The 24,950-nt window shown below is 40.4% G+C and overlaps 1 protein-coding gene across 1 annotated transcript in view; it reads right to left on the minus strand.

Annotated features, from left to right (window-relative positions):
• SOX5 (SRY-box transcription factor 5) overlaps positions 1–24,950 on the minus strand; it is a 412,396-nt gene that overhangs the window by 345,048 nt on the left and 42,398 nt on the right. The window contains exon 2 of the mRNA XM_063308662.1: positions 12,325–12,535. Within this exon, the coding sequence (XP_063164732.1) occupies positions 12,325–12,535 (211 nt within the window). The remainder of the gene's footprint in view (positions 1–12,324; positions 12,536–24,950) is intronic.

Here is a 24,950-nt window from a genome sequence, read left to right on the forward strand (position 1 = left end):
ACCCACCTTAGGAAAGCTGTCAAAATCTATTTCCCAAACAAAGCTTTGGGTGGAGATCTAGTATAAGTTGGAACCCCCCAGCCCAGGCTTTGCATGGATGTTTATCATTCCTGATGGCTTAGTCTTTTTGTTTATTTTTTTGTAATTGTTTTTGCTATTGTGATTCTGTTATATTGTTATAATATTTGTATTATTGTAATCAACTTTCTCAAAGAACAAAATGTAAGCTCCTTGGAATCCTTCTGGATTGAACTGGAATAGAAGTACCCAGTAAATAAATAAGTAATGATAGATAGCTAGATAGCTAGATAGCTAGATAGAGATACTTTAACAGTTTCTTCCAAACTTTGCACCACTAAGCATATTTTATCCCAAAAAATGCTTTTTGAAAGTGTTTCTTTGGAGCTGAGAATTGTATCAACATGTGCTGGAAATGAGAAAGTACGTCTAGTGTAGATCAAATCGGCATGATAACATTCTGTACATAGAATTACACAGATATTTCTAAGTGAAGTTACGTATTAAATGTTGAAGTTGTATTTTTGCATATGGCAAACAGCCTGTCTTCAACTTAACACTGAGCTCCATGTTTGATGCAAATGGTTTGCTTTCATTGCTTATGCCTGTGCTGGACAACCCATGGGCTGTCTTTGAGACCCTTTTTTTGAATCCTAAACAACAATCTTTTCAATAATGGTGATGTATTTTTCTGTCAACTTCCAGCGAGACATTTAATTAAATAGCTGCATTGAGTTTCCAAGAAGTTCAGTGCATTTAATAACATTTTTTTAAAAAATTAGAAAGATGGATCTAAAACCTCCATACATTCTGGAGACATCATCACATTACTGACATGTCCCCTGCAGCCCTCAGTCACAGTCAGTTAAAAACTGAGTAGTCTCCAGTCAGAAAAAGGTTGCTTGTTCCTATTCATTCATAGCCCTGCTCAATCAGGCCAAAATCCGTCTTAGTGCACCCCTTTATTTCTTATAGTAGTCAACCAGATACTTTTTCAGGGCTCCCAAGTAAGAGAGAAACTTACAGACTTACCCCTTTCTTATTTTTCCCCCCTGCAACTGGTATTTGAAGGCATGTGGCTGTGAACTTGGAGGAACAACAAATCCTCAAGACCAATAGCCTTTGATAGTCATGTTCTTCCTGAATTTGTCAAATCCCCTTTTAAAGTGATCAAAGTTTGTGGAAATCAATCCAACTGTGGAATTCCACAGTTTAATGATGTACTAGTAAATATAATTTGACTTAATGTTTCCTAACTTCTGTTGCAGCTTTTATGTTGTCTTCATCAATTAGAAGCTTTCTAGACATATTTGGACCACATCTCCTAGAATTCAGAGCCAGTTTGGTTTAGTGGTTAAGGCAATGGGCTAGCAACCAGGAGGCTGTGAGTTCTAGTCCTGCCTTAGGCATGAAAGCCAGCTGGGTGGCCTTGGGCCAGTCCCTCTCTCTCAGCCCAAGTCACATCACAGGGTTGTTGTGGGGGGGGGGGGTAATAGGAGGAGGAAGGAGTATTAGGTATGTTCCCTGCCTTGAGTTATTTATAAAAAATAATAAAGGTGGGATAAAAAATCTAAGAAAAAAATAATCCCATCTGAAGAGCACCAGGTTAAAAAAAGATGTCTCAGGTGCTATGTTGTTGTTTATTCGTTTAGTCGCTTCCGACTCTTCGTGACTTCATGGACCAGCCCACGCCAGAGCTTCCTGTGGGCTGTCAACACCCCCAGCTCCCCCAGGGACGAGTCCGTCACCTCTAGAATATCATCCATCCACCTTGCCCTTGCTCGGCCCCTCTTCCTTTTGCCCTCCACTCTCCCTTACATCAGCATCTTTTCCAGGGTGTCCTGTCTTCTCATTATGTGGCCGAAGTATTTCAGTTTTGCCTTTAATATCATTCCCTCAAGTGAGCAGTCTGGCTTTATTTCCTGGAGGATGGACTGGTTTGATCTTCTTGCAGTCCAAGGCACTCGCAGAATTTTCCTCCAACACCACAGTTCAAAAGCATAGATCTTCCTTCTCTCAGCCTTCCTTATGGTCCAGCTCTCATATCCATATGTTACTATGGGAACACCATTGCTTTAATGATGCGGACCTTTGTTGTCAGTGTGATGTCTCTGCTCTTAACTATTTTATCAAGATTGGTCATTGCTCTTCTCCCAAGGATTAGGCGTCTTCTGATTTCCTGACTGCAGTCAGCATCTGCAGTAATCTTCGCACCTAGAAATACAAAGTCTTTCACTGCTTCTGCATTTTCTCCCTCTATTTGCCAGTTATCAATCAAGCTGGTTGCCATAATCTTGGTTTTTTTGAGGTTTAGCTGCAAGCCAGCTTTTGCACTTTTTTCTTTCACCTTCATCATAAGGCTCCTCAGTTCCTCTTCGCTTTCAGCCATCAAAGCGGTATCATCTGCATAGCTGAGATTGTTAATGTTTCTTCCAGCGATTGTAACTCCAGCCTTGGATTCCTCAAGCCCAGCTTGTCACATGATGTGTTCTGCGTACAAGTTGAAAAGGTAGGGTGAGAGTATACAGCCCTGCTGTACTCCTTTCCCAATCTTAAACCAGTCCGTTGTTCCGCGGTCTGTCCTTACTGTTGCTACTTGGTCGTTATACAGATTCCTCAGGAGGCAGACAAGATGACTTGGTATCCCCATACCGCTAAGAACTTGCCACAATTTGTTCTGGTCCACACAGTCAAAGGCTTTAGAATAGTCAATAAAACAGAAAGAGATGTTTTTCTGAAACTCCCTGGCTTTTTCCATGATCCAGCGGATATTGGCAATTTGGTCCCTAGTTCCTCTGCCCTAGTTCCTCTGCCCTAGTTTCTCGCTCCATGAATTGCTGAAGTCTACCTTGCAGGATCTTGAGCATTACTTTACTGGCATGTGAAATGAGTGCCACTGTTCGATAGTTGGAACATTCTTGAGTGTTTCCCTTTTTTGGTATGGGGATATAAGTTGATTTTTTCCAGTCTGATGGCCATTCTTGTGTTTTCCAAATTTGCTGGCATATAGCATGCATTACCTTGACAGCATCATCTTGCAAGATTTTGAACAGTTCAGCTGGGATGCCGTCATCTCCTGCTGCCTTGTTACTAGCAATGCTTCTTAAGGGCCATTCAACCTCACTCTTCAGGATGTCTGGCTCTAGCTCACTGACCACACCATCAAAGCTATCCCCGATATTGTTATCCTTCCTATACAGGTCTTCTGTATATTCTTGCCACCTTGTCTTGATCTCTTCTTCTTCTGTTAGATCCTTGCCATCTTCGTTTTTGATCATACCCATTTTGGCCTGGAATTTACCTCCAATGTTTCTAATTTTCTGGAAGAGGTCTCTTGTCCTTCCTATTCTATTGTCTTCTTCCACTTCTGCACATTGCTTGTTTAAAAATAATTCCTTATCTCTTCTGGCTCACCTCTGGCATTTTGCATTTAATTGGGCATATCTCCCCCTATCACTGTTGCCTTTTGCTTTCCTTCTTTCTTGGGCTACTTCTAGTGTCTCAGCAGACAGCCATTTTGCCTTCTTGGTTTTCTCTTTCTTTGGGATGTATTTTGTTGCCGCCTCCTGAACAATGTTGCAAACTTCTGTCCAGAGTTCTTCCGGGACCCTATCTACTAAGTCCAGTCCCTTAAATCGATTCTTCACCTCCACTGCATATTCCTTAGGAATATTAGTGAGCTCATATCTAGCTGATCTGTGGGTCTTCCCTAATCTCTTGAGGCTGATCCTAAATTGTGCAAGAAGAAGTTCGTGATCGGAACTACAGTCAGCTCCAGGTCTTGTTTTTACCGACTGTATAGATGTCTGCCACCTTTGGCTGCAAAGGATGTAGTCAATCTGATTTCGGTGTTGTCCATCTGGTGAAGTCCATGTATAAAGCCGTCTCTTAGGTTGCTGGAAGAGAGTGTTTGTTATGCAGAGTGAGTTGTCTTGGCAAAATTCAGGTGCTATAGCACCATATAATCCCTTTGCTGATTTCCCAGTTTCCATTTAAGTCCATGTAATGCCACTATCAGCCCAAGAAATCTTTCAAGTGCTGAAAGTAAAATGTCAGCAGATGCTGAGAGTGGGATGTGTGGGTATCAGTCAGGTACCGTAGCATCCTCAAATACAAGACTTTAATTCTGCAATAGACATTTAATCAGAAGTAATTCCTATAAACTCAAAGGGAAGTGCTTGCTCACAGACATGCTTAGGACTGCAGTTTTAGGGATCAATGAGAATAGAGCCTAGAACACAAACAAGCCCTAAGTAAATACCACTCAATTTCAGTGACAAATATGTACAAATCCAAAACCTCATTTTCTGAACTGTTCTATCATTGGTCCTCTCTTTATTTCTATTTAGAGAAAACTTAAAGAAAATAAAGCACAAAAGATCTCCCCCCCCAAATCAGGAACAGTAAAAGGAATAAGATAGGTATGGAGGATCAAGTTTTTTATGGATTACCATACAGACCAGCACCTGGTTTACAGTAAACTATCTTTGTTCTCTTCTAAGATGACAGGATCACCTGGACTACAGGACAAGAAGTCTGATTACATCAGGGCTGGTCTGGAATCTACGATTAAGCAGATCATAAAAAAAGGGTGAGGGGGGAATGAGAGAGATTGAATGAACAATCCATCTGACCAGTTTCAATTAATCAATGGATGAATTTCAGCAACATCTGGAGCCTGTGTATATTCTACATGGATCTGAGAGGACACATCTGACTGTCCAAGAGACAGAGCATGAACACACTTTATGCTTTGAAAAATATTGTCGTTTTTCCTAATCCATCCCTTTCATCCCCTCGGGTGGGTTTGTGACTTTGTTTTAGATCAAGAAGAGGTAAATCTGAGAGGAGCTCGTAATCAATTTAGTTCCACAAAGCCCCCAGCCTTTCTCCTTTCTAAAGCACCCTTTTCAAAGTAGCAACTGTTTGCTTCTCCCCTCCCAAAGGAGGGTGAATTTTTAATTAGCCATTTTCCACAAAGGGGAGTGGGAAAACAGGCCAAAGCATCTTATAATGCTAACAGCCCTCATACCATAAAAAAAAAAACCTTTAGATCCTCCCCACCCCAAAAGCAGATACACCTCTTGCATCTTCTTAGTTGCAGTCTTTTTTCTTTACTCTTCCAACTTCCCTTATTAGGTGGGGGGGGTGAGATGGGCTAAAATCCCCCTCATTTTCTATTCTTTTTTTTCCTCAATGGGGAGAGAGCCAATGTACGAATATGGCACCCTCATAATGATTTAACTCGAGCTTAATGAAATTTTCATCACAACCTGCTGTTCATTTTAATGGCCTTTGAAAGACAATAGAACAATGGCTGGAGGGAAGAAAAGATGTTCAACTGCATACATTTGTTTAAAAGCCCCAATGTTCTCTGACTTTCTCCATGCCATCCCCCTCCCCACTGTACACATGAACACACACCTCTTCCCCCATCTCTTCACAAAGCGGGAAGTCTTTTGTTGGTATCACTGTATATGTTTTCATTTTAGTGCAGCTGAGACAATGCATAAGCTCTGTTACCATTCTTACATCTAACTGTAACCTTTGCTTAATGGAGTTTCTGGCATATTCATGGCCTCCCACTCAACACACTGTTTTTACAACCTATTCTTGTCCCTCCTTCTCCCCTCCCCCACCAATTCCAATATCCCTCCCCCATCATCTGCTCTTCCAACAACTCTATCATTTGAGCTTCATCTTCAGAAGCTCCTTTTCCATCAAAATTATGAAATATCTTAACGGCCAGGTTGGCACCTCTGGATAAATACAAACAAGAAGGTTTGCATCTATTTAATATGTCCCTTTCTGGAGGGGCAAGGGAGATGGAGAAAGTTGAGAATAAATGGCCATTAAACAAAGCAGCTGTTGTCCAGCCGACTCCTGATTAAACAGCAACAGGGTCATTTGCAATCACAGCACAGATGCATTTGGATACACGGGTGGGAAGACTGAATCTGCAGAACTCAACAATTAAAACATCTACAGAAAGTAAGAAAATGGAATAAAATTTTGCACACCCAACTTTTCCTTAAATGGCCATGTGAAATGTAGGATGTTGAGCCTTGGCTTCATTAGCAAGCACAGAAAGACCCATATCTCCTGGGCATCTGAGATATGCCAAAGTCCTTAAAACACCAAGTCTCTGACCAGAAGAAATTGCATACATTTCTTTATCTATTTCCCCCTCTGTGTTCTTTGCTCTACACAAAGTCATCTATGATTGCCAACATCTAGAAGCTCTGTTTTTGTTGTTTATTCGTTTAGTCGCTTCCGACTCTTCGTGACTTCATGGACCAGCCCACGCCAGAGCTTCCTGTCGGTCATCAACACCCCCAGCTCCCCCAGGGACGAGTCCGTCACCTCTAGAATATCATCCATCCATCTTGTCCTTGGTCGGCCCCTCTTCCTTTTGCCTTCCACTCTCCCTAGCATCAGCATCTTCTAGAAGCTCTACTCTATATCAATATCCAAGAGATGGTTCACATCTGATCCAGCTCAGCTATTCTTGCTCATCATCATATTTATTATCATGCATATGCATTATAACTTATTATACATATTATTATTTATTTTTATGTATGACCACAGGGGCTGTGTAAACAAAATGCATAGCTCCCTGCTTTCAGATTCTTAAAAGAGTGGGGGAAAACATTGTAGAGAAGAAGAAATTAGTATAGCAAGAAGACTTACTTAGATCCTTTAAAAAAAAAAAAAAAACCGAACAATTGGTATAATCAGAGCATTTCTTTTAGCGACATGTCACAACGCTTTGGAAGATGCTTTCTAGCAGAGGTAAAGGTTCCCGTTTAATCATTTCTGACACTAGGGGGCAGTGCTCTTCTCTGTTTCATGGCCAAGGAGCCAGCGTTGTCCGAAGACACTTCCATGGTCATGTGGCCAGCATGACAGTCATGCAATGCTGTTCCCTTCCCGCCGAAGCAGTACCTATTTATCTACTAGCATTTGCATGCTTTCGAATTGCTAGGTTGGCAAGAGCTGGGGTGAGTGCGGGAGCTCACTCTGTCACGTGGTGCTCGGGTCTCGAACTGCCAAACTTGCAACCTTCCGGTCGACAAGCCTGGCGTCTTAACTGCTGAGCCACCATGCCCCCTAGCAGAGGTAGACAACCTATAATCTATAAGATGCATGCAGGGCCCAAACTGTCTTGTTGCAGCTCCTGAGCCACCCCCTCCCCCTTTTCAATTGCTTTACTGCAATTCAGCAGCAAACCCCTGAAATATGGTGGCACAATTTCCCACTGATTTGTTGCTGGGAATAAAAGGAAATAGGTAATGTTCAATAACTCCCACGCTTAGCACATACATTCAATTCAAAAATAATCCCTCCTCCGAAGGAATATGTAGAATATAGAGTTGAGCTTGTCAAGTTTCCAGATTGTACAACTAAAACGGGATGGGGCAGTTTCTGCTTCAATATGTTAGGAGAAACCTTGTCTTTGTCTTATTTACCTGTTGCTTTGTTTTACCAATTCTGTAGACTGCCCCACTCTTATAAGAGTCTGAGCAATCCACAGCAGAAGAGCAGTAACATCAAAATAATATAACAATTCACGAACAAAACTAACAACAGTGGTTGTCACAATCAAGCTTACTGAAATAGAATCATCTTTAGGGTATTCAGGAATGAGGGTAGAGTTTGGGCCAGATGTACGTCTGGGGGCAGTGTATTCCAGGAAGTAGGAGCTATCACTGAGAAAGCTCTGATCCCTGGTCTGCACTCCTAATGTGAGATATTCTGGAGCAGATGGGAAAGGGATAAAAGGGAAAGTAGGCAAAAACAATCACGAGATAGAAGGAGAGTCCGTTGGCAGCTTATCTCATAACCAGCAACTCAACCCACAGGACAAGAAATCTTGGAAGAAGCGTTTCAAATCATCCAAAGAGACTCCATCTTAATTAACTCATACTGTATAAATGATGGTTGGAAATTCCTCTTCCAATTTCCAAAATTCTGTATTTACCCCAAGTTTAGCATTGAAGATAACTTACTGAAATCTGTTATTACTTGCTTCCTTGATCTTCCTTGTTCTTGCTTCCTTGATCTTCCTTAGCTACCTGGGATTTCACACCCTGTATCACATGGTGAGTGGGTGGGGAGGCAATTTTCAAAAGGCCCTCTCTAGATTTTCAGACTGGATGAGCAGTATCATATTTGGCAAGCTGCTCCCTGATATATTCTAGTGCCATACCATATAGGGTTTCACGAGTAATAAGCAATATTTTGAATTGGGCCCAGAAGCATACTGGAGTAAATCTGTGCAGTGGGTTTCCCCAACCAACAGCCTGCCCAACACATTCGGAACCATTTCAAGCTTCTGAATCGTCTTCAAAGGCAGCCCCACATAGCGTCCATTCCCATCATATAATCATAGCATGTTGTATAAACTAGACTGATAAGCTATCCTAGGGTTTTCTGGTGTGATTTTATAACACAACTGTGTTTTGTTAACCCAGCTTTTAGATTAAACATGCTGTGCAAACCCAACATTCTTGAACAAGGAGACTACTGACTATGAAAAATATAGAGGTTCAAGGGGGGCTTGAAAAGATTCTGAGAAAGAACTTTTGCCAACAAGATAATTCAGTGGCACTTTTTCCACCCTGCACTCAAGTATTAGATGAGATTCAAGCCACTGGCTGCATTTGCACAATAACCTAATCTTGATGACTGTGTTAACCTACTTTTCACATTCATACAACACACTGAATCATAATCTAACCACAAGGTTTAAGTTCAGATAGTAGTCACAGCCACACATACACAAACAAACTAATCCAAGGTAGAAACCACAACAACCAAACAATATGTTGTGTATTAAGTCTTAACTCTAGTTAAGAATACTGGGTGAACATGGCCATTATAAATCCTGGAAGAAGCATTAGGGGAAAATGTCTCCAAAGGAGCACCAAATGATGTACTAAACAGGACTGAAAGAAAGTGAATATTAACATAAGGTATTCCCCTCCCCCACAAAATATTTCTACATCTCTATCTCCCAAATCATTATTTTCAGCCTGGCATTTAATGGCTGGATATCAAAGCTCTGGCCAAGTTGAATTGGAACATGTACAGGAAATCTCTCTTGCATGTGTTTCCTTTTATTAACCTGTAGTTATAAAGGATCCCTATATTACTGGGAAGCAGCATAGCCAGATACATTGCAGGAGACATTATGAAAGCTAAACATGGTTTGAGATCTCTTTCCAGAATCTTGGAAGAGAAGCAAGCATCCTTCTTCAAATTCTATCCATCTTTGCCTGCCTAAGAACAAAGATTCAGATCCTCAGAAAATAGTTTATGCAACAGGCTACCATGGAGAAATGGTGGTAGTCAACACACACCTTTACAATGATTGGTTCCCTTTCCTGCCAACCCTCCATCCATGGAGTCACCTAAGGTCTAAACTTGATTCACTTGAACTCTCCTCTCTCCAAATCAGGTTCCATTGTTAAGACCAACATTTCTTCCCTGTCCATCTGAACATTAATAACCCAAAAGGATGTGGGCAGGAAGCAATCTCCACTGCTCCAGTCACCATGGTGATTAGTTTTCGCTGAACAAATTTAGATGGTCCACACAGCTGACAGCTATAGTTGGATGCCAGCCAAACCCTACAAGGGATGAAGCTGGACTGGTGTGAACAATGGTGTGAAGAATTTTGAAGTATTTCAGGGTCTATTTTTGTTTAATTCGCCATCCATCATCTATTGTAATGGAACTACGATACCTCTCTAAACTCTTTTTCTTACCATTCCTGTGTGCCCTAGAATGCTGGTTCCTCTGAAAACTCCTACCCTCTGTGCCAATATCTAGAAAACAAAGAAAGGAAATAATGTATCAAAACAGCCATTTCTATTCCAATGCACAAAGGTAGAGGGAGAAAAATCACAAGGCAAAACAAGGAGTGCTGAATGCAAAACCAGGTCAACCACTGTCTACCAAACCAAGTTCCCTCTTTTCTCAAGTGTATTGGACCTAATCCAGAGGCCATTCCAGTAGTGATTTGCCCATTGTTGGTTTGTTAGATCCGTATCTCACCTTTCATTCAAGAACCCAAAGACAGCAAACATAATGCTCCCTCCTCTTATTATCTCCACAGCAACCATCCTGTGCAATAGGTTGGTTTGGAGAGGGACTGGCCCAAAGTCGCCCAGTGAGCTTTCTTGAGTCTCCCCAATCCTAGTCCAACACTTTAACTATTGCACCATCCTTGATCTCCCTTTAGGACAGGAAAAGGCAATAATCAAAGACCTGAATACAGTTGTGAACCCCAAATCTTACTCCAATAACGCTGCTAGTTTCTGTGGCCTAGTTTCCCACCATTCTAAGAGAGGGAAACACAGTCACAAAGCAACTGCAGAGCAAGCCTGAAAATACTGTTCATAAGTTAAAGATATACACACACACACACACACAGAGTATATACAACAACAAAACTAACTCCACTTCCCAAACCTGGGGAAAATCCCCACCCCACTCATACATGTGACATGGTTCCTCCACTCTGCATCACCAGCCTGGGTCCTACAATTCTGCCCCTCCACCCCAAATATTACATGCAGTCCCAACCACCAAAAGAATATCCACCTCTGTTCTAACATTCTACAATTCTAGATCTGCTTAAGGGAAAACATCTTACAGGTCTTAGAGCAAAAGGATCTGAAGTTACTGGACTCTAAAACAGGATAGAGCAGGTAGGAAATGCTACACATTTCCAAAGCTCAGTACCATTTAAAGCCTGCCCACCATGTCACCCCTGCTTCAGGATTCAACATTATTGCATTGAGTTGTAAGGAATATCCCCAGAGTACAACCACTTCAGGTTCTGAGAATTTTACAGTCCCCTGATTGACAAATGGATTTAGAGACCCCATTACAGTTTGCTTTGGCAAAATGGCAAATAATACCTACCTATTAATTTAAGATAGTTTTAAATTGCTAATCCACTCAAAGACACACGTGGCGATGGCCAGCATTAAAAACTAAGGGTACAGTTCACTTCCAAATGAAGTTGCTTGGCTAATTTCAGGGCAACACATCCTCAGAATCTAGAACAGCAGAGGCACAATTTGGCTAATCTTTTACAAAGTTCATCTACTGAAAGAAGAGCATGGCTTCTGAAGAAATCAGTGAACGTAAGTGTAACGAAGTATATTACTATCATAAGGAATGATGGGTGTAATGTACAGGGACTATGGATACATTTGTTTTGGTACAGTATTTGAAAGGCAAATTGGAGAGGCAATTTAATGTCTTCCAAAAGTTTGGGATGATAGTTCTTGCAATTTCTTGCTTCTGACAGTGTTAGCTGAGGCTGATGGAAGCTAAACTCCCAAATCTCTGGAAGGCATCCAGTTATCTCCCCATTTCAGATTATGGACTAACTTGCATTTAAAATTAAAAAATGGTTTAGCATTGTAAGCTGCAGAAAACTTACCATCTCTACTTCCTCTTCTAGTTCGGTCAAGAAGAAAAATTTGAAAAGTTTAGCTTAAATCCCAGTCTATTGTGATATCCAAACAAGCTATGGTCACTTTTCATGGTTTCATTGAAGCACATTGGATTTAAACCACAGAAAAGCAAGGAGGCTTAATTCAGCCAACAGTCACCACAGTTTATGGCTTGGAGGACACATTCTATCTCAGATAATCTAAAACTGAAACTGAAGTTTAGCTATCTTCATGCAGCTACGCAGAAGGAAGGAAGAAAAAGGAGAACACGTGCCCCTAAGACTCACTGCAACGTACGTTTGGAACTTTAATGTAGACAACATGTGACTAATCAGATATTGTTGAATTCCCGTCATTTACAAGGCCGACAGTGAAGGGTAATGCTGGCCATGAGCTTGCTGGTCATGTTTCAAGATGAGTTAAGGTTGAGGGAGATAAAGTAAAAGGAAAGAAAAAGAGAAAGATGGAGTTCTGCCAATACTAAGGGAACCTTGGCAGATCTGATGGGCACAAGTGTTCTCTGAAGCAAGGCTGGCCTGGAACTGTGGAAGAAAATATGTCCTTATGCAGGAAACAATTTCAGAACCTTGTTTCTAGCCTGATCTCCAGAATCAGTGGAAGGAAGATGCCAACTACAAAATGCCCTGGCATGCACTGAAGGAACAATGGGAATTACTGTCCAACCACACCTGGAGGGCAGTATATTATCAATCACTGTATGCTTTTAATCCATAATACATGAGGGGGGAAATCAAAGACATAAGTGGGCTCATTTGCCTAAATGTGGGGAATCCAGTTGATCAGAGGTACCACAGTCAACATTTTCCCTTACCTTCAGGCTCGTTCTTGATCATCTCCTCCATCTTCCTCTGTTTGAGAGTGTCTACAACATCTGCTAAGCTACCTTTACGCCGTTCAGGAGTTCCCAGCGCTGTGCTGGAAAATGATTCTCCACTTTGACGCCCACCTTCGTCGGCCTTCGAGGGGGAGGTAGATGAGTTGTGTGGGGCAAATGAAGACATCACTTTATTGCCATCGACTTCCTGCAAGGGAAAAGAAGGTCAGATGTAACAACCTTTAGAAACACACAAATGTGCATTCACACTGGCAAAGGACTACCAATTCTTGAGGGAGGGGTTTGGTTAATTATTTTTTGCATAAATGAATGTTGACTTAATGGGACTAGTCATGATGATGGGGTGGTTGAAGAAAAAAATACAGATTACAGGATTAATTGAGAAAAAAATCAGCATTCAGGAAAAGAAACATTTATATGCATAGTAATAGGTGGGTGGGTGTATTTACACATACAAACACAAAGAGAGATGAATTCCCCAAATAAGAACTGTTAATGTTCACAGGTTTTCCAATAAAAAGGTTATGGATTACCTTGAATTGTTTGCTTCTCTACAGCGTTTTATGGTCAACCTTAACAGATTTTTTTTTCTTTTTGCTGAATAATAATCTATGCCCTGCTTCTTTTATTTCCTTTTGTGAAGAGCTTGCTATCAGGACAATGATTCTTGAAAATGAAACATATCCTAAATGCTCAGTTCTGTTTTGGCTTCTTTATAATTTCCACCCATCTCAACACACCGATACATGTGCACATATACAAAGACTCACAATGACACACACACACAGGGATGTCCACAGAGTATGGTCAAAAATGTTAAGATGGCAGCCATGATGGTGTGACTGAAATTCTGCCTGTTTTTTGTGTGGGTCGCACTTTGATTGCACCATTTTGACTTTTTGACCATATCCTATGGAACTGCCACCCCGTCAATTCAAGCAACTATTTGTTTTTTTCTGCATGGATCAGCTCATTTAGATATTTCTGATGTATTCTCTCCCTTGCCCCAGTCCCTTATCACTCTCCTGATATCTATATCTATATCTGTTTTAAAGACAAAGTTTCTGATACAGGGATGATCCTAATGATGCTTGCAAAATCCAGGCTGAATGAAGAGCACACATCTCCCCAACAAAGTTGAGATCTGGCTCTCATTAAAGTCACCAAGAATATTCTCACCTGTTTTAATGGATTTGACTCTTAATAGCTACATTCTGGTTTGTCATGATGAAACCAGAATTCTTCACACCTTCTGATATTTCAAACGTTGCGTCCCTCTCTCCCTTCCTTCCCTTTTGGCCCTATTTTGCCCCCTTTCCCTTTTTCTTTGCAAATTTTCTTTTAGTTTCTTGCTGTTAGCATCTCTTAAATGGCCTGTTTTGTTGGTGGACTATAAATGTGTTCTTATGGTCTTTGTGCAGATCTGAGGTAACATGCTTTTTCTTTAAAAGCTGCAGCATAACATATATTAAATCTTTTAAGTTGCTCTACGAATACTTTTTTTAATGGCCCAGCTAGGGTTGGGGTTTACGTTTTTCCAGCTTCAGGTCTCTTTCATCCCATTTCTGCTTTAGTTTGTAATTTTAAAAAAATAACTTCATAAAGAAACTTGTAAGCCTTTCTGTACTCATATCTCTACAATACAAACTTCTTTTAATGAACCATTTCCCTTTATATATGCACTTTTGTCAGCATTATTTCTAATCTGTACCTTTTTGCTAATGATTTTCCCTTAATACTTTCTTTTCCAAATGCTTCCTGGAATTCCCTGATGCTTCCTGGAATATCCATGCAAGGTTCCAAGAAATGCCAAGGAAGCATTTTCTTCAAGAGGTCAGTCTGCTTAATGTGCACCAGACTTTTTAAGAGTTAGAAAAGCAGAAAGGATCTCTCAGCCATCTCTTAAAATAAATGCAACTTCTGCCCACCTCTGGGTCTGATCTGGCAATTACCCCTACATATTTTTTTTAAAATTCAAATTAGATTTTTTTTTTTAAATGTTAGATTGGAAACCAATTATCAGAGTTGGACAGCTAAATGGAAGGGATATAGCTTGAATTCACTAATACCTGCTTTCCTGTTTTTTGTTTTCAGCATCTTTCTGTTCAAGTTCCATTGGCATGGAAAAAATGAAGGTTTTAACATTACTGGATACTGACAGGGATTTCATTTCTCCCTCCTTATACCTATAAAATTGCATAAAGCTTCTGCCCTGAAATTTAAACTACTATAAGGTAGAATTACCAAGCCCAAACGGCTGGCTAGTCCAATGGAGTCTGCAAGATTGGTTTCAAACAGAAGACCCTTCTCTAAAAAAGAGGAAACAGTCAAGAAGTCTAAACTACAAAACAAAAAAAAATATGGAATTACTGCACATGACAATGCGAGCAACATTAATAAAACTTGTCACATCAAAATAAGATTAACAGACCCAGCTATGCAATTGTCCAAGACTTTCTGACTCTTTTCTATCATTCATCATGTAAGAAGCAGCCCCAAAATACTAAAAAAAGCATCTCTTATCATTTCATTGTAGTAACTTTATTCATCGCATGCTTTCCCACTCTAATTAAATTGGTGGGAAAATCCCATAGTTATTAAAACCGTCTATCCTAAATGACAGAAATCAATTAATAGTAGGGAAAAAAAAAGAATGCTGCAAGATGTTCTAATGCTCAGAAAGCAGAAAACGGTAAAGTAGAAATCTGGTGAAATCATAAATTACTTGGTAAAGTCCTCCATTAGAAACATAGTAGCTGATCTTCAGGGAAATTAATTACAGTTCTTAGCCCAGTAATCTGCAAAATAGGGTCCGTGGCAATTCAGACCATACAATATTGGGGGACTGAACCAGATTAAAAAGGATACTGTGCTTTGCATTGCAGAAATGGTTCTTAATGTAAGACAGCCTGTGATCCACCATCCATTCTGCTGCACTGTCATGACTCTTGATCCGATATCCAACTAGATATTGGAACATCCAGTATCGAGACAAACTCCTGAGCTTTGCAAACCTGAGGTTTACTTGGAAACAGGAATTCCTGTGACCGGGTCCTGTTTTGTCAGAAGACAAACTTAAAACCTATTGCATCTTTGGTCATCAGAGGAAAAGAGAGTCTTCTGGGGCTGGAGAGCACATCTGAAATATTGAGAAGTATCATGGGCACCATCACAAAATGTCTGCCATGCGTTTGCACATTCAGATAAAGAACACTTTGGTGGGTATTACTCCCTACTTTTTCCTCTTTCACATCCAGCAATCTCCAGCCTTATCCACCCATGGTGTCTCCCCAACTTCTTTTCACACACGGGATTCCCACTAACTCCATGTTTTCCTTCTTCCACCAAAAACTTCATCAGCTCTCAGCCTTTTCCTATTACTGTACAATAACAGAAGGATCCCTTTCCTTCCTTCCACTTTCTTTTCCTTTCTAGAGACAAGGAGAACAACCCAAGATCATACCACTGAGAAAGCTGGCTTCATGCTTCTTTCCATCTGTACTTCATCCAAAAGTTTCTAGATGCACATGTTGTCCTGAGCCATCCTGGAAGTGGTTGGCAGTCAATCCTTTATTCTAAACCACTCATGGCTACTTGTGGTACAAATAGGGCCTATCCAGCTTCTTCAAGGAGTTAACGTTCTCTTGTTTTCAATTTACAGGTAGTCCCCACTTACTGACTGCCTTGTTTAACAACTGTTCAAAGTTATGATGGTTGGAAAAAAATAGCTTTGTGACCAATCCTCACATTTATGGCCATCACAGCATCCCACAGTCACATGATTGCCATTTGGGCACTTTGCAACTGGCACACATTTACAATCATTGCAGCATCCTCCAGTGACATGATCACCATTACGCAGAATTAATGGAGAACACAGAAATGAAATCACAAGTTGCAGTAATGTGATGTCTCACTTAAAACCGCAGTGATTGGCTTAACAATGAAAGCAGAAGTGACATAGTAAGTCTGGCACGGTCATGTGACTTTTCACTTAGCGACCACAATGCTTAGCAATGAAGTTGCCAGTCCCAACTGTGGTCAATAAGCAAGGACTACATGTACACAGCATCTCAAATGAAGAGCAAGTTGTACTGCACATATGGCAGTATTTATTTATTTTTATTTATTTATTAAATTTTGCCACTGCCCATCTCCCCGCAAAAGGAGGACTCTGGGCAGTTTACAGCAAGGATAAAAACATTAAAATACCATAGATAAATACAAATATAAAACTGAAGATAAATACAGTATAAAATCTAGATGATGATACTACAGTAGTTGGAATGTCACCCATGGGAATCTAAGAGGCCATTTTAGGGCGCTAACCATCTCCAGGGGTGATTGCTTTCCCTCCCGCCCCATGGGATATTCCTTTTGGAGCAGAGCATTCCACAATACAAATAAGGGAATCTCATGTTTGAATTTCTTTCATGTAAAAAGGGAAAAAAAAGTAATCTTATTTGTAGAAGGTAAACTCATGATCACTTGCTAAAGCAAGAGGGTGGGTGGATAAATAATATATGTAAATAATTGCTTGTCCTTGCATCAAAACTAGAAACAACTGTCTTTCCTAGCTTGCCAGTCAAGAGCAAATGCTTGTCTTCAGGGTGATGAAAAAGCTCAAGACGACCTGAGAAGAAAGGAATAATCTTACTCATGGCAAAAATAATGGTTTTTTTGCAAGTTTATCTTTGAGCAAATACAAGACTCCTTTAAAAACTTAGCTCCTCCTTGACAGTTAAGCTTCCCGAAGTTTTGGAGATCTGGAGTCACGATAAAACAGTAGGCTCAAATTTCTTACAGCTTGCCTATCCTCTAAACTAGGATTTTCATCCTGGCTTCCTTTTGCATATGGGAACCACTAACATGATTATTCCAAATTAAGTATCCAGAGTAAGAGCAACAAGCAACCAATTCACTGACACTTTATTCTCAAGTTTCTCATATTACCTAATATTTAATATGAAGTTTCTAACACTGACTTAACAAGTTTTCTAAGAGAGTGATTGACAAAAAGCACAATTCCCTTGAAAAAACAAAGCACTCTGGGATGCTTTCTGAGGTCTCAATCTAGCCTACAGCCCTGGAATTCCCAGTAAGTCCCCCATCCAAATATTAACCAAAGCCTACCCTGCTCAGCTTCTAAGACCAGCTGGACTAGTTGGTCCCATTTATTAGGGGGAAGAATGATTACTTTTCAACAATACATTTAGTTTTAGTCACTATGTATATAGGAGGTGGAGGGTTCTACTGTATAACCACTACTGTACTGTTGTTGTTCTGTTTATATTTCATCATTGTAAAAGTAACTATTATTTTTTTAAAAAAAAATACAAAACTAACAGTGAAAAGAGGAATGCCCTTAACAAGTGACTGTGGGAATCTGGTTCCACTGAAGATTTCTTCATCACAAATTAATCAGGGCTTCTGTCTCTATCTTTCTTTCTTTCCCCCCAGTCCCATCTTCAGTAATCCTTTCTCCATGAAGGACCAATTCCCACGTTCATGTTAGTAGCATTTCAACCTTTGTATCTTCGTTTTTCTACCAACAGACTTATGAGATTAGCAGATATTGCCATACTCGTAAGTGTTGACTATTGGGGTTGCTTACTTTTTAATATCAAGAATTGCATGATAATGAGCACTACAGGAACATGCATCTAATCATTTTTTTTTAAAAAAGCAAGATGGTGGACAGTGATCAAAATCATTTTAGCAGCATCCCCTCTTTTGTAAACTGATCCTGTACTTACCACCATTCCAGATAGGGTTCCTTACATTCTTAATTCAAAGGAGAACAGGATTTTCATAGGGATGGTAACAATATTTCTCTAAACTCCAACCCCACTCAGAAAGTGGGTGTTCTGGGTCCATCAGGAAATAATCAAGCAGGAAGTTGCTATTCTTGTTCTCAGAGGTTTCCCACCAAACACAGAGCATCCCTCTTCTAAGGTTAAAGATAAAACGGGTTTCTGCTCTTTCGTGCTGAGGTCAATAATCTTCCTTTGCTAATCTTGATGAAGCTTTGCTTAATCTATTCTCCCCATACACACATCCCCGTCATCCTTGTAAAGTCATGTCATTCAACAATGAACTTTTATTTGCCATAGATATTTTCTTTCTTTCTTGGCTTTCCCCCCTAATATTCCTATTTTTCCCCCCACAGTGATTTTCTTTTTTTGTGGGGGGGAGATGTAATTATTTCAATAGAGCCAGTTTGGTCTAGTGGTTAAGGCATCAGGCTAGAAACCAGGAGACCGTGAGTTCTAGTCCCACCTTAGGACAAAGCCAGCTGGGTGACCTTGGGCCATCACTTTCTTTTAGCCCTAGGAAGGAGGCAATGGCAAACCACTTCTGAAAAACCTTGCCAAGAAAACTGCAAGGACTTGTCCAGGTAGTTTTCAAAAATTGGACATGACTGAGCAGATTTAAAAAATTGTGTGTATGCATCAGTTGGGAAAGCTTATTCCTGCACTGTCTCTATTTCTTATCTAAAGGGATGCTTACTCGAAAAACGTGTGTTCCAATGGCGAGAGATTTGTTTTGATTTTGTTTAAAGATAAACAAGTTCAGGAAGCAGCATTAAATAGGGCTGTGCAGTTTTGAAGGCCACAATGTGATTTGCAGCATGCCTGGCTGTTTATGTAACAACTGTTGGGAATACCTTGAAAGAGGTATCCCTTTTGTCTGGATCAGGCATTACCTGCGGAGAGCCAGCTAAAGAAAAAAAAAAAGCAGGTGCTTTAGGATGTTCCCCGTAGGAGCTACAGTACATAGGTGCCCATGCACAGACCTAATCATGCTTTGCCTTTTGAATCCAGATCTTAGCACAGCCCTTGTTTTAAAATGTGGTTTGCTTATTTATAGTTTTTGTTTTATTTATTTATTTATTTGATTTATATAGCCACCCACCTCACTTTTACATGACTCCAGGCAGCTTACAATAGAATAAATAAAACATATTGGACATTACAGCAAAAGCTTTCTACACTATCCCTTTTTCAGAATTTTAGCTGGAATTTTATCATATACTGACAGTTATCTTTCCATCAACGTTCTAAAGCCAGAAAGTAAATTCTGGAATAGGGGAATTACAAATAAAATGTAACACTTTTTTAAAAATAAAATGGCTTTTATTGTATGTGGGGTTTGCTGCTATCTTTATCTGAGACTAAAGTGTACAATATTCTATTTCAGCTCAAGAAGACTATGATAGATAGATAGCCATGATGTTTCCTTGCAACAGCTGGTTCACTCCAAAGTAGAGATGGGGGAGAAATGTGTTTGGTTCACACTGAAATGAAAACTAATTTTGCATTTTTGAACTAATGCACAAACCAAAACTCAGACTTAGATTTGAATTTCTCTGAATTTTTCAATGGGCTTTTCTAAACCAAAAAATTATATACGTACATGCCTGCACACATACATTCATATAAAGTGTATTGAGAAAATTCATGTAGGAAATGCATTAGATCAAGGTAAATTGTTTCGGGAAATGTTGTATAGTACGCAAAATTCCAAATAAAATGCAACATATCCATATCCATCTGATAGGAAGGAAGGAAGGAAGGAAGGAAGGAAGGAAGGAAGGAAGGAAGGAAGGAAGGAAGGAAGGAAGGAAGGACCTCACAGAATTCTCATAATGATATAGAATGGGATCAAACTAACCAAAAAATTGAGAAATCAGAATGCAAATTTATGGCCCCTGAACTTTTCAATTTATTTCCCTGGTCAATGGTCCTCTTCCAGTGTTTTGACTGTTCAAACTCCTGCCATTCCGGATCTCAGCCCAGAGATACCATATAGTCACTTTCCCAAAACAAAACCAATCATTCCAGCTCAATTGATCATGAGTTACCTAAAAAATGTAAGATAGTGTCACCTTACATTTTTTGTCTAATTCTAACCCAGAATCCCCAGGTGGCCTGAGAGTTGAGGTCCAAAATATGTGGAGGAGTCTCATAACATCTTTCATTCTAAGACAGAGAACTAAAGAATTCCGCCACTTAATTTTCTTACTGGACATTAAAGTTACATTGTAAAATATGCAAAAATTGCAGGAAAACTCTGAAATTCAAACCTGACATCATCTTTCATCATCCAGCACTGCGTCTTTACATGCAAGCTCAAAGCAACCAGTAAAGGAATGGCGGTTATTACTTCTTCTCTGAAGACCACCAGCAAACACTTTCAAACCACAAATTATAGCTTGGGAGCCACCAATGAATTTAGGACAAGCTTTCTCTTCCCTAACTGTCCTCTCCATTATCCTCCCACAAACAGACTCAGCTCTGAATTGTTCATTGACCTGAGCTAATTCAGCTGCCTGTATTTGTGTAATTATAAGCCAGAAAGCTAAAATGTTACTGCCTGTCTGAGGACCATAATGAATGGATAAGCAGGTTTTGAGGAAGCAGACTTGGAGGTCTCCATGTGGGGACAGGGAGAGGAGACTTAGAATGAGTTTTCCACTTATGACAACCAGTGAGGCTAAGCATAACGATCAGTTCTGTTTTTTCAAACCTGAGCCATTGTTTAGTTAACATAAATTGTTTAGTTAGTTCATAAATAATCAAGCAACAGTGTGCAGGCCTCTAAATCTTACTGTGGCTGCACAGAGGTGCATGCACATGGCTAGCAGCTAGGGATCCATTGTAGGAAAACCTCTGTGGACAGAGTTACCCTCTACATTGTAATTTCCTATGGTAGAGAAAAATCCATGTGCTTCTTCCCTGGAGGAAAACTAAACACTTCTTAAATGATTGGAGAGTGAATAATTGTCATTATTTGGTAGCTAAGGAAGAAGATTATTATGCTGTTTAGCATATTGGTAGACTGGAACCACAACTAAGTCATAACATGGGTTACATTAATGATGCTGTCCAATGCTGCTTTTTCTCTCTCTATTAAACCTTTGTCAGTTTCCCTTATCAATTTCATTTCTCTTTCTTTTTTAATGCATCCTAATAAACACTGATGCATATATTCCTTTTTTGGACCAAAACAAATGCATGAAGCTAAGAAGATCAGCCTTTTCATCCTTTTCATACATAACAATAAAGCCACTTAATGTAATGATTGCCTGTTCTAAAACACCATCAGACTCATGAGCAGGAATTCAAAGATATCTGATTTATTAAAGAACAGTATGCAGGATCACAGAGAAAGCTGAGAATGATGAAAGCGTGCCAAATGCAAACTAAAAACCCTCAGTGCAAATGAAATCCCTCCCCCCGTAGAATCTTCCCAAGTTCACAATCCCAGGTGCTCCTAACCGTCTCTGATGGTCTGCGGGAAAGGCCTTGGACAGAGAACATAACCCAAACACATTCCATTGTAATGAACACAGATACAGAGCTTGGTACAAGGTCTCACAGCAGCTCCCTCCCAAAAAGAAACGTGCGTCAGCGCCATGGCATGTGAAACATTACGATGTATAAACTACATTGAATCAGTGAACATGACAATAAGAAGTTCTGTAAACGCAGAACCCACATCCTTCTTTCCTTCTGGAAATTAACCCCACAATAGTGGATGGTGGCAGTAATAAAGGCTTAGGACAGAAACCCTTAGTAGCCAAAAGTTGGACACTTGGAGGTAGGGTGGGGTGGCTGAGAGCCACAAATGGGTGGATCCACATCACACATATCTGGGTGGCGTCCCTGGTTGGGGTTTCCCCACTTCATCCAAGGTGATCAACTCTGCGAGCAATTCGCTGGGTGCCGGTTGCTTTGGCTCTTCCCCATTGTCAGATTCCTCCCCATCAGAATTGGAATTCGATTCATCCCTTGACAGGTCTCGGGATTCTGAAGGTTCTGGGGTGAGATACAGTTCTCCGCTCTTGACCATCGACTCGGGCATCAAGCTAGCTGTCTCCTCGAGTCCCCCGGTCATGGATTTTGACTCAGCCATTGTTAACTATTTTCCCTCACAAGAGACTGATCTTGGTAGGAGCTAATGGTACAACTTTGGGGATTCTCAGCTTTATGTAATGGTTGCCTGTTCTAAAACACCATCAGACTCATGAGCAGGAATTCAAAGATAAAGAATAGTGTGCAGGATCACAGAGAAAGCTGAGAATGATGAAAGCGCGCCAAATGCAAACTAAAAACCCTCGGTGCAAATGAGATCTCTCCCCCCGTAGAATCTTCCCAGGCTCACAATCCCAGGCGCTCCTAACAGCTTCTGATGGTCCGCGGGAAAAGTCCCTGAGCAGAGCACATAACCCAAACACATTCCATTGAAATGAACACAGATACAGAGCTTGGCACAAGGTCTCACAGCAGCTCCCTCCCAAACAGAAACGCGCGTCCACACCATGGCATGTGAAACGTTACGATGTACAGTGCACATTGAAACAGTGAACCTGACACTTAATAGCAATTCCAGACCACCTAGGGAGGATGCAGTGTATTGTAACATCCTATTGTATTAAAAACAATCTATGCTTTTCTGCATGTGTAAGCAGGACTTAAGAACACTTTTTACTAACTGGGATCAAGGTTAGGGTTCTGAATGGATCTTACCAGGAAGAAAAGTAAAATTGGTATTTAAAAAAAACAGAACAAGGGAATGGGAAGCTTACAGCAAAAGCAAGGAGTGCCATCCTCATTGTAAAGCGAGAGGTTCTTTTTGAAATATAGATTATTTTCACAAGCTCAGGCTGGTGTGCCAGCTACAGCTCTATCTGGAAAATGACAGCCTTAATAGAATAATTCCTGGCCTGGCAGCCTCTTGTTTGGACTACTGCACTGTATAATACGTGGGACTGCCCTTGAAGACAGTTTAGGGCTTCAGTTTCTACAAAATACCAGAGCTAATAATTGGAAATGGGCAACATGAAGAAATCACACCAATTCTTTAAGATCCTGGTGTGCTTCTGATCCCATGTCAAGGTTCTGGCATTAACCTTCATGCCTTGGGAGCACTGGATCTGAAGGAATGCCTTTCCATATGTTCCTGCCTATCACTGATGAGCATTTTCAATTCTGGCTGCCCTTCCTTGCTGAGATGCAGGGAGTGGCTACAGACCTTTTCAGCGGTAGCCCCCACCCCTCCCAACTTAAATGTTCTCCCAGTGAGATATGCTTGGCACCATCCCCTTTATCCCCTTTATGCCAGACAAAGCTATTTTTATTCTCCCTGCTTTTTAACAACGAATGAATGTTGCTGGGAACATTGTAGTTCTTTTTTGTGGCTCATGACCCCAATAATCCAAATCTGATTATTGATAAATACTAACACTGACATCAAGGTGCTGTGATTGATTTACATATTCTACTGCTGCTTTACTCTATCAGTTATCGTTTTATCTTTTACATTGCATAAGCCTTTAGTGTAGGTTTTAATCTACATTATAAACTACATCTAAGTCTTTGGATTTTCTGGTTACCCAGGCTGAAAGTTTTCATGGGCAGTGGTTTTAGCAAAATAATATATAAATAAACATTTAAATCTAATTTCTCTAGAGGTGCTTGTGCGTAGCATGGATGGGGGTACAATGTGACCCTCCCTATAGCATCCAATTCCTACTCCCATCATCCTTGGGTAGCATAGCTAGTGATGAATGATGTTGGAAGTTATAGTTCAACATCTAGAGGGCCCAATGCATTATCTAATTCTGCTCAGCAAATGGAATAGGCACATGCAATCCATGGGACAGGTCTGGAATAAGAGATGCCAGCACAATCCTTGGAGCCATAGGCATCCAGAGAGTATGAAATTTGCATCATTTGTGCAGGGATGTAATGCTGTAAGCATCAACATAATGACATCACAGTGGCTTGACCAGATACCTATGCTGGGAGCAAGACATGAAAAATGCCAGCTTTTAGCAGGTAATAGATAATAACAAGAGTTATCCATTTAAAAAGAATCAGGTAACACTGCTCAGAAAGAAGTCCCGATGAGCCCATGGTCTCCAGGAAACTTGTTAGAATGAAAGAATTGCTGCATGTTTGTATGTTAGAATGACCTTGAGGGATGGGGAAAAGAGATGCTGCCTAGGGAATGATCAGATAAAAGAGGGAAGAGCCCACAACTGCTTAACAGTCAGAGAAAGAAACTTAGGAACGATCCAACCTAATTGACCAGGCTGTAAAAAGACATGGCAGGAGATTTGTACTTTCAGAGTTGTAAAGTTCTGTTAATGTAGCCTTACAATAAAGTAGAATTAGCTCATCTGGTCATGTTTCCTGTCTGGTTTACCTGGGAGGGCTGACCACATTATAATTATCACTTTCATTTGGCTTGGAGACTCAACCTACTAAAACTGGATAGGGAAGAGACAAAGTAAGACTGAGTTCAAGCCTGGCTATTTCTGACTGATATTTTTATTCCATTTCTTTGCAAAACTCTATTAAAAAAGAAAGGGGTGGGGGGAGATGCTACATAAAGCATTATGTGCTCAAAATATTTAATTTAAAAGCCAAATGCCCCTTTCCCCACCCTTACAGAATCTTTCTTTTGTGTTTCACTGTCCCTCTTTCCCTCCCAACTTATTGTCATCCCCCTTAACTCCACAAGAGAGTGATCTTGACAAGGTGTCATTCACAAAATTATCTCTACTGTCCATGCCCTATTGGTTGTTCAACCAC

The sequence above is a fragment of the Candoia aspera genome, chromosome 7 (assembly GCF_035149785.1).
Source record: "Candoia aspera isolate rCanAsp1 chromosome 7, rCanAsp1.hap2, whole genome shotgun sequence".
NCBI lineage: Eukaryota > Metazoa > Chordata > Lepidosauria > Squamata > Boidae > Candoia > Candoia aspera.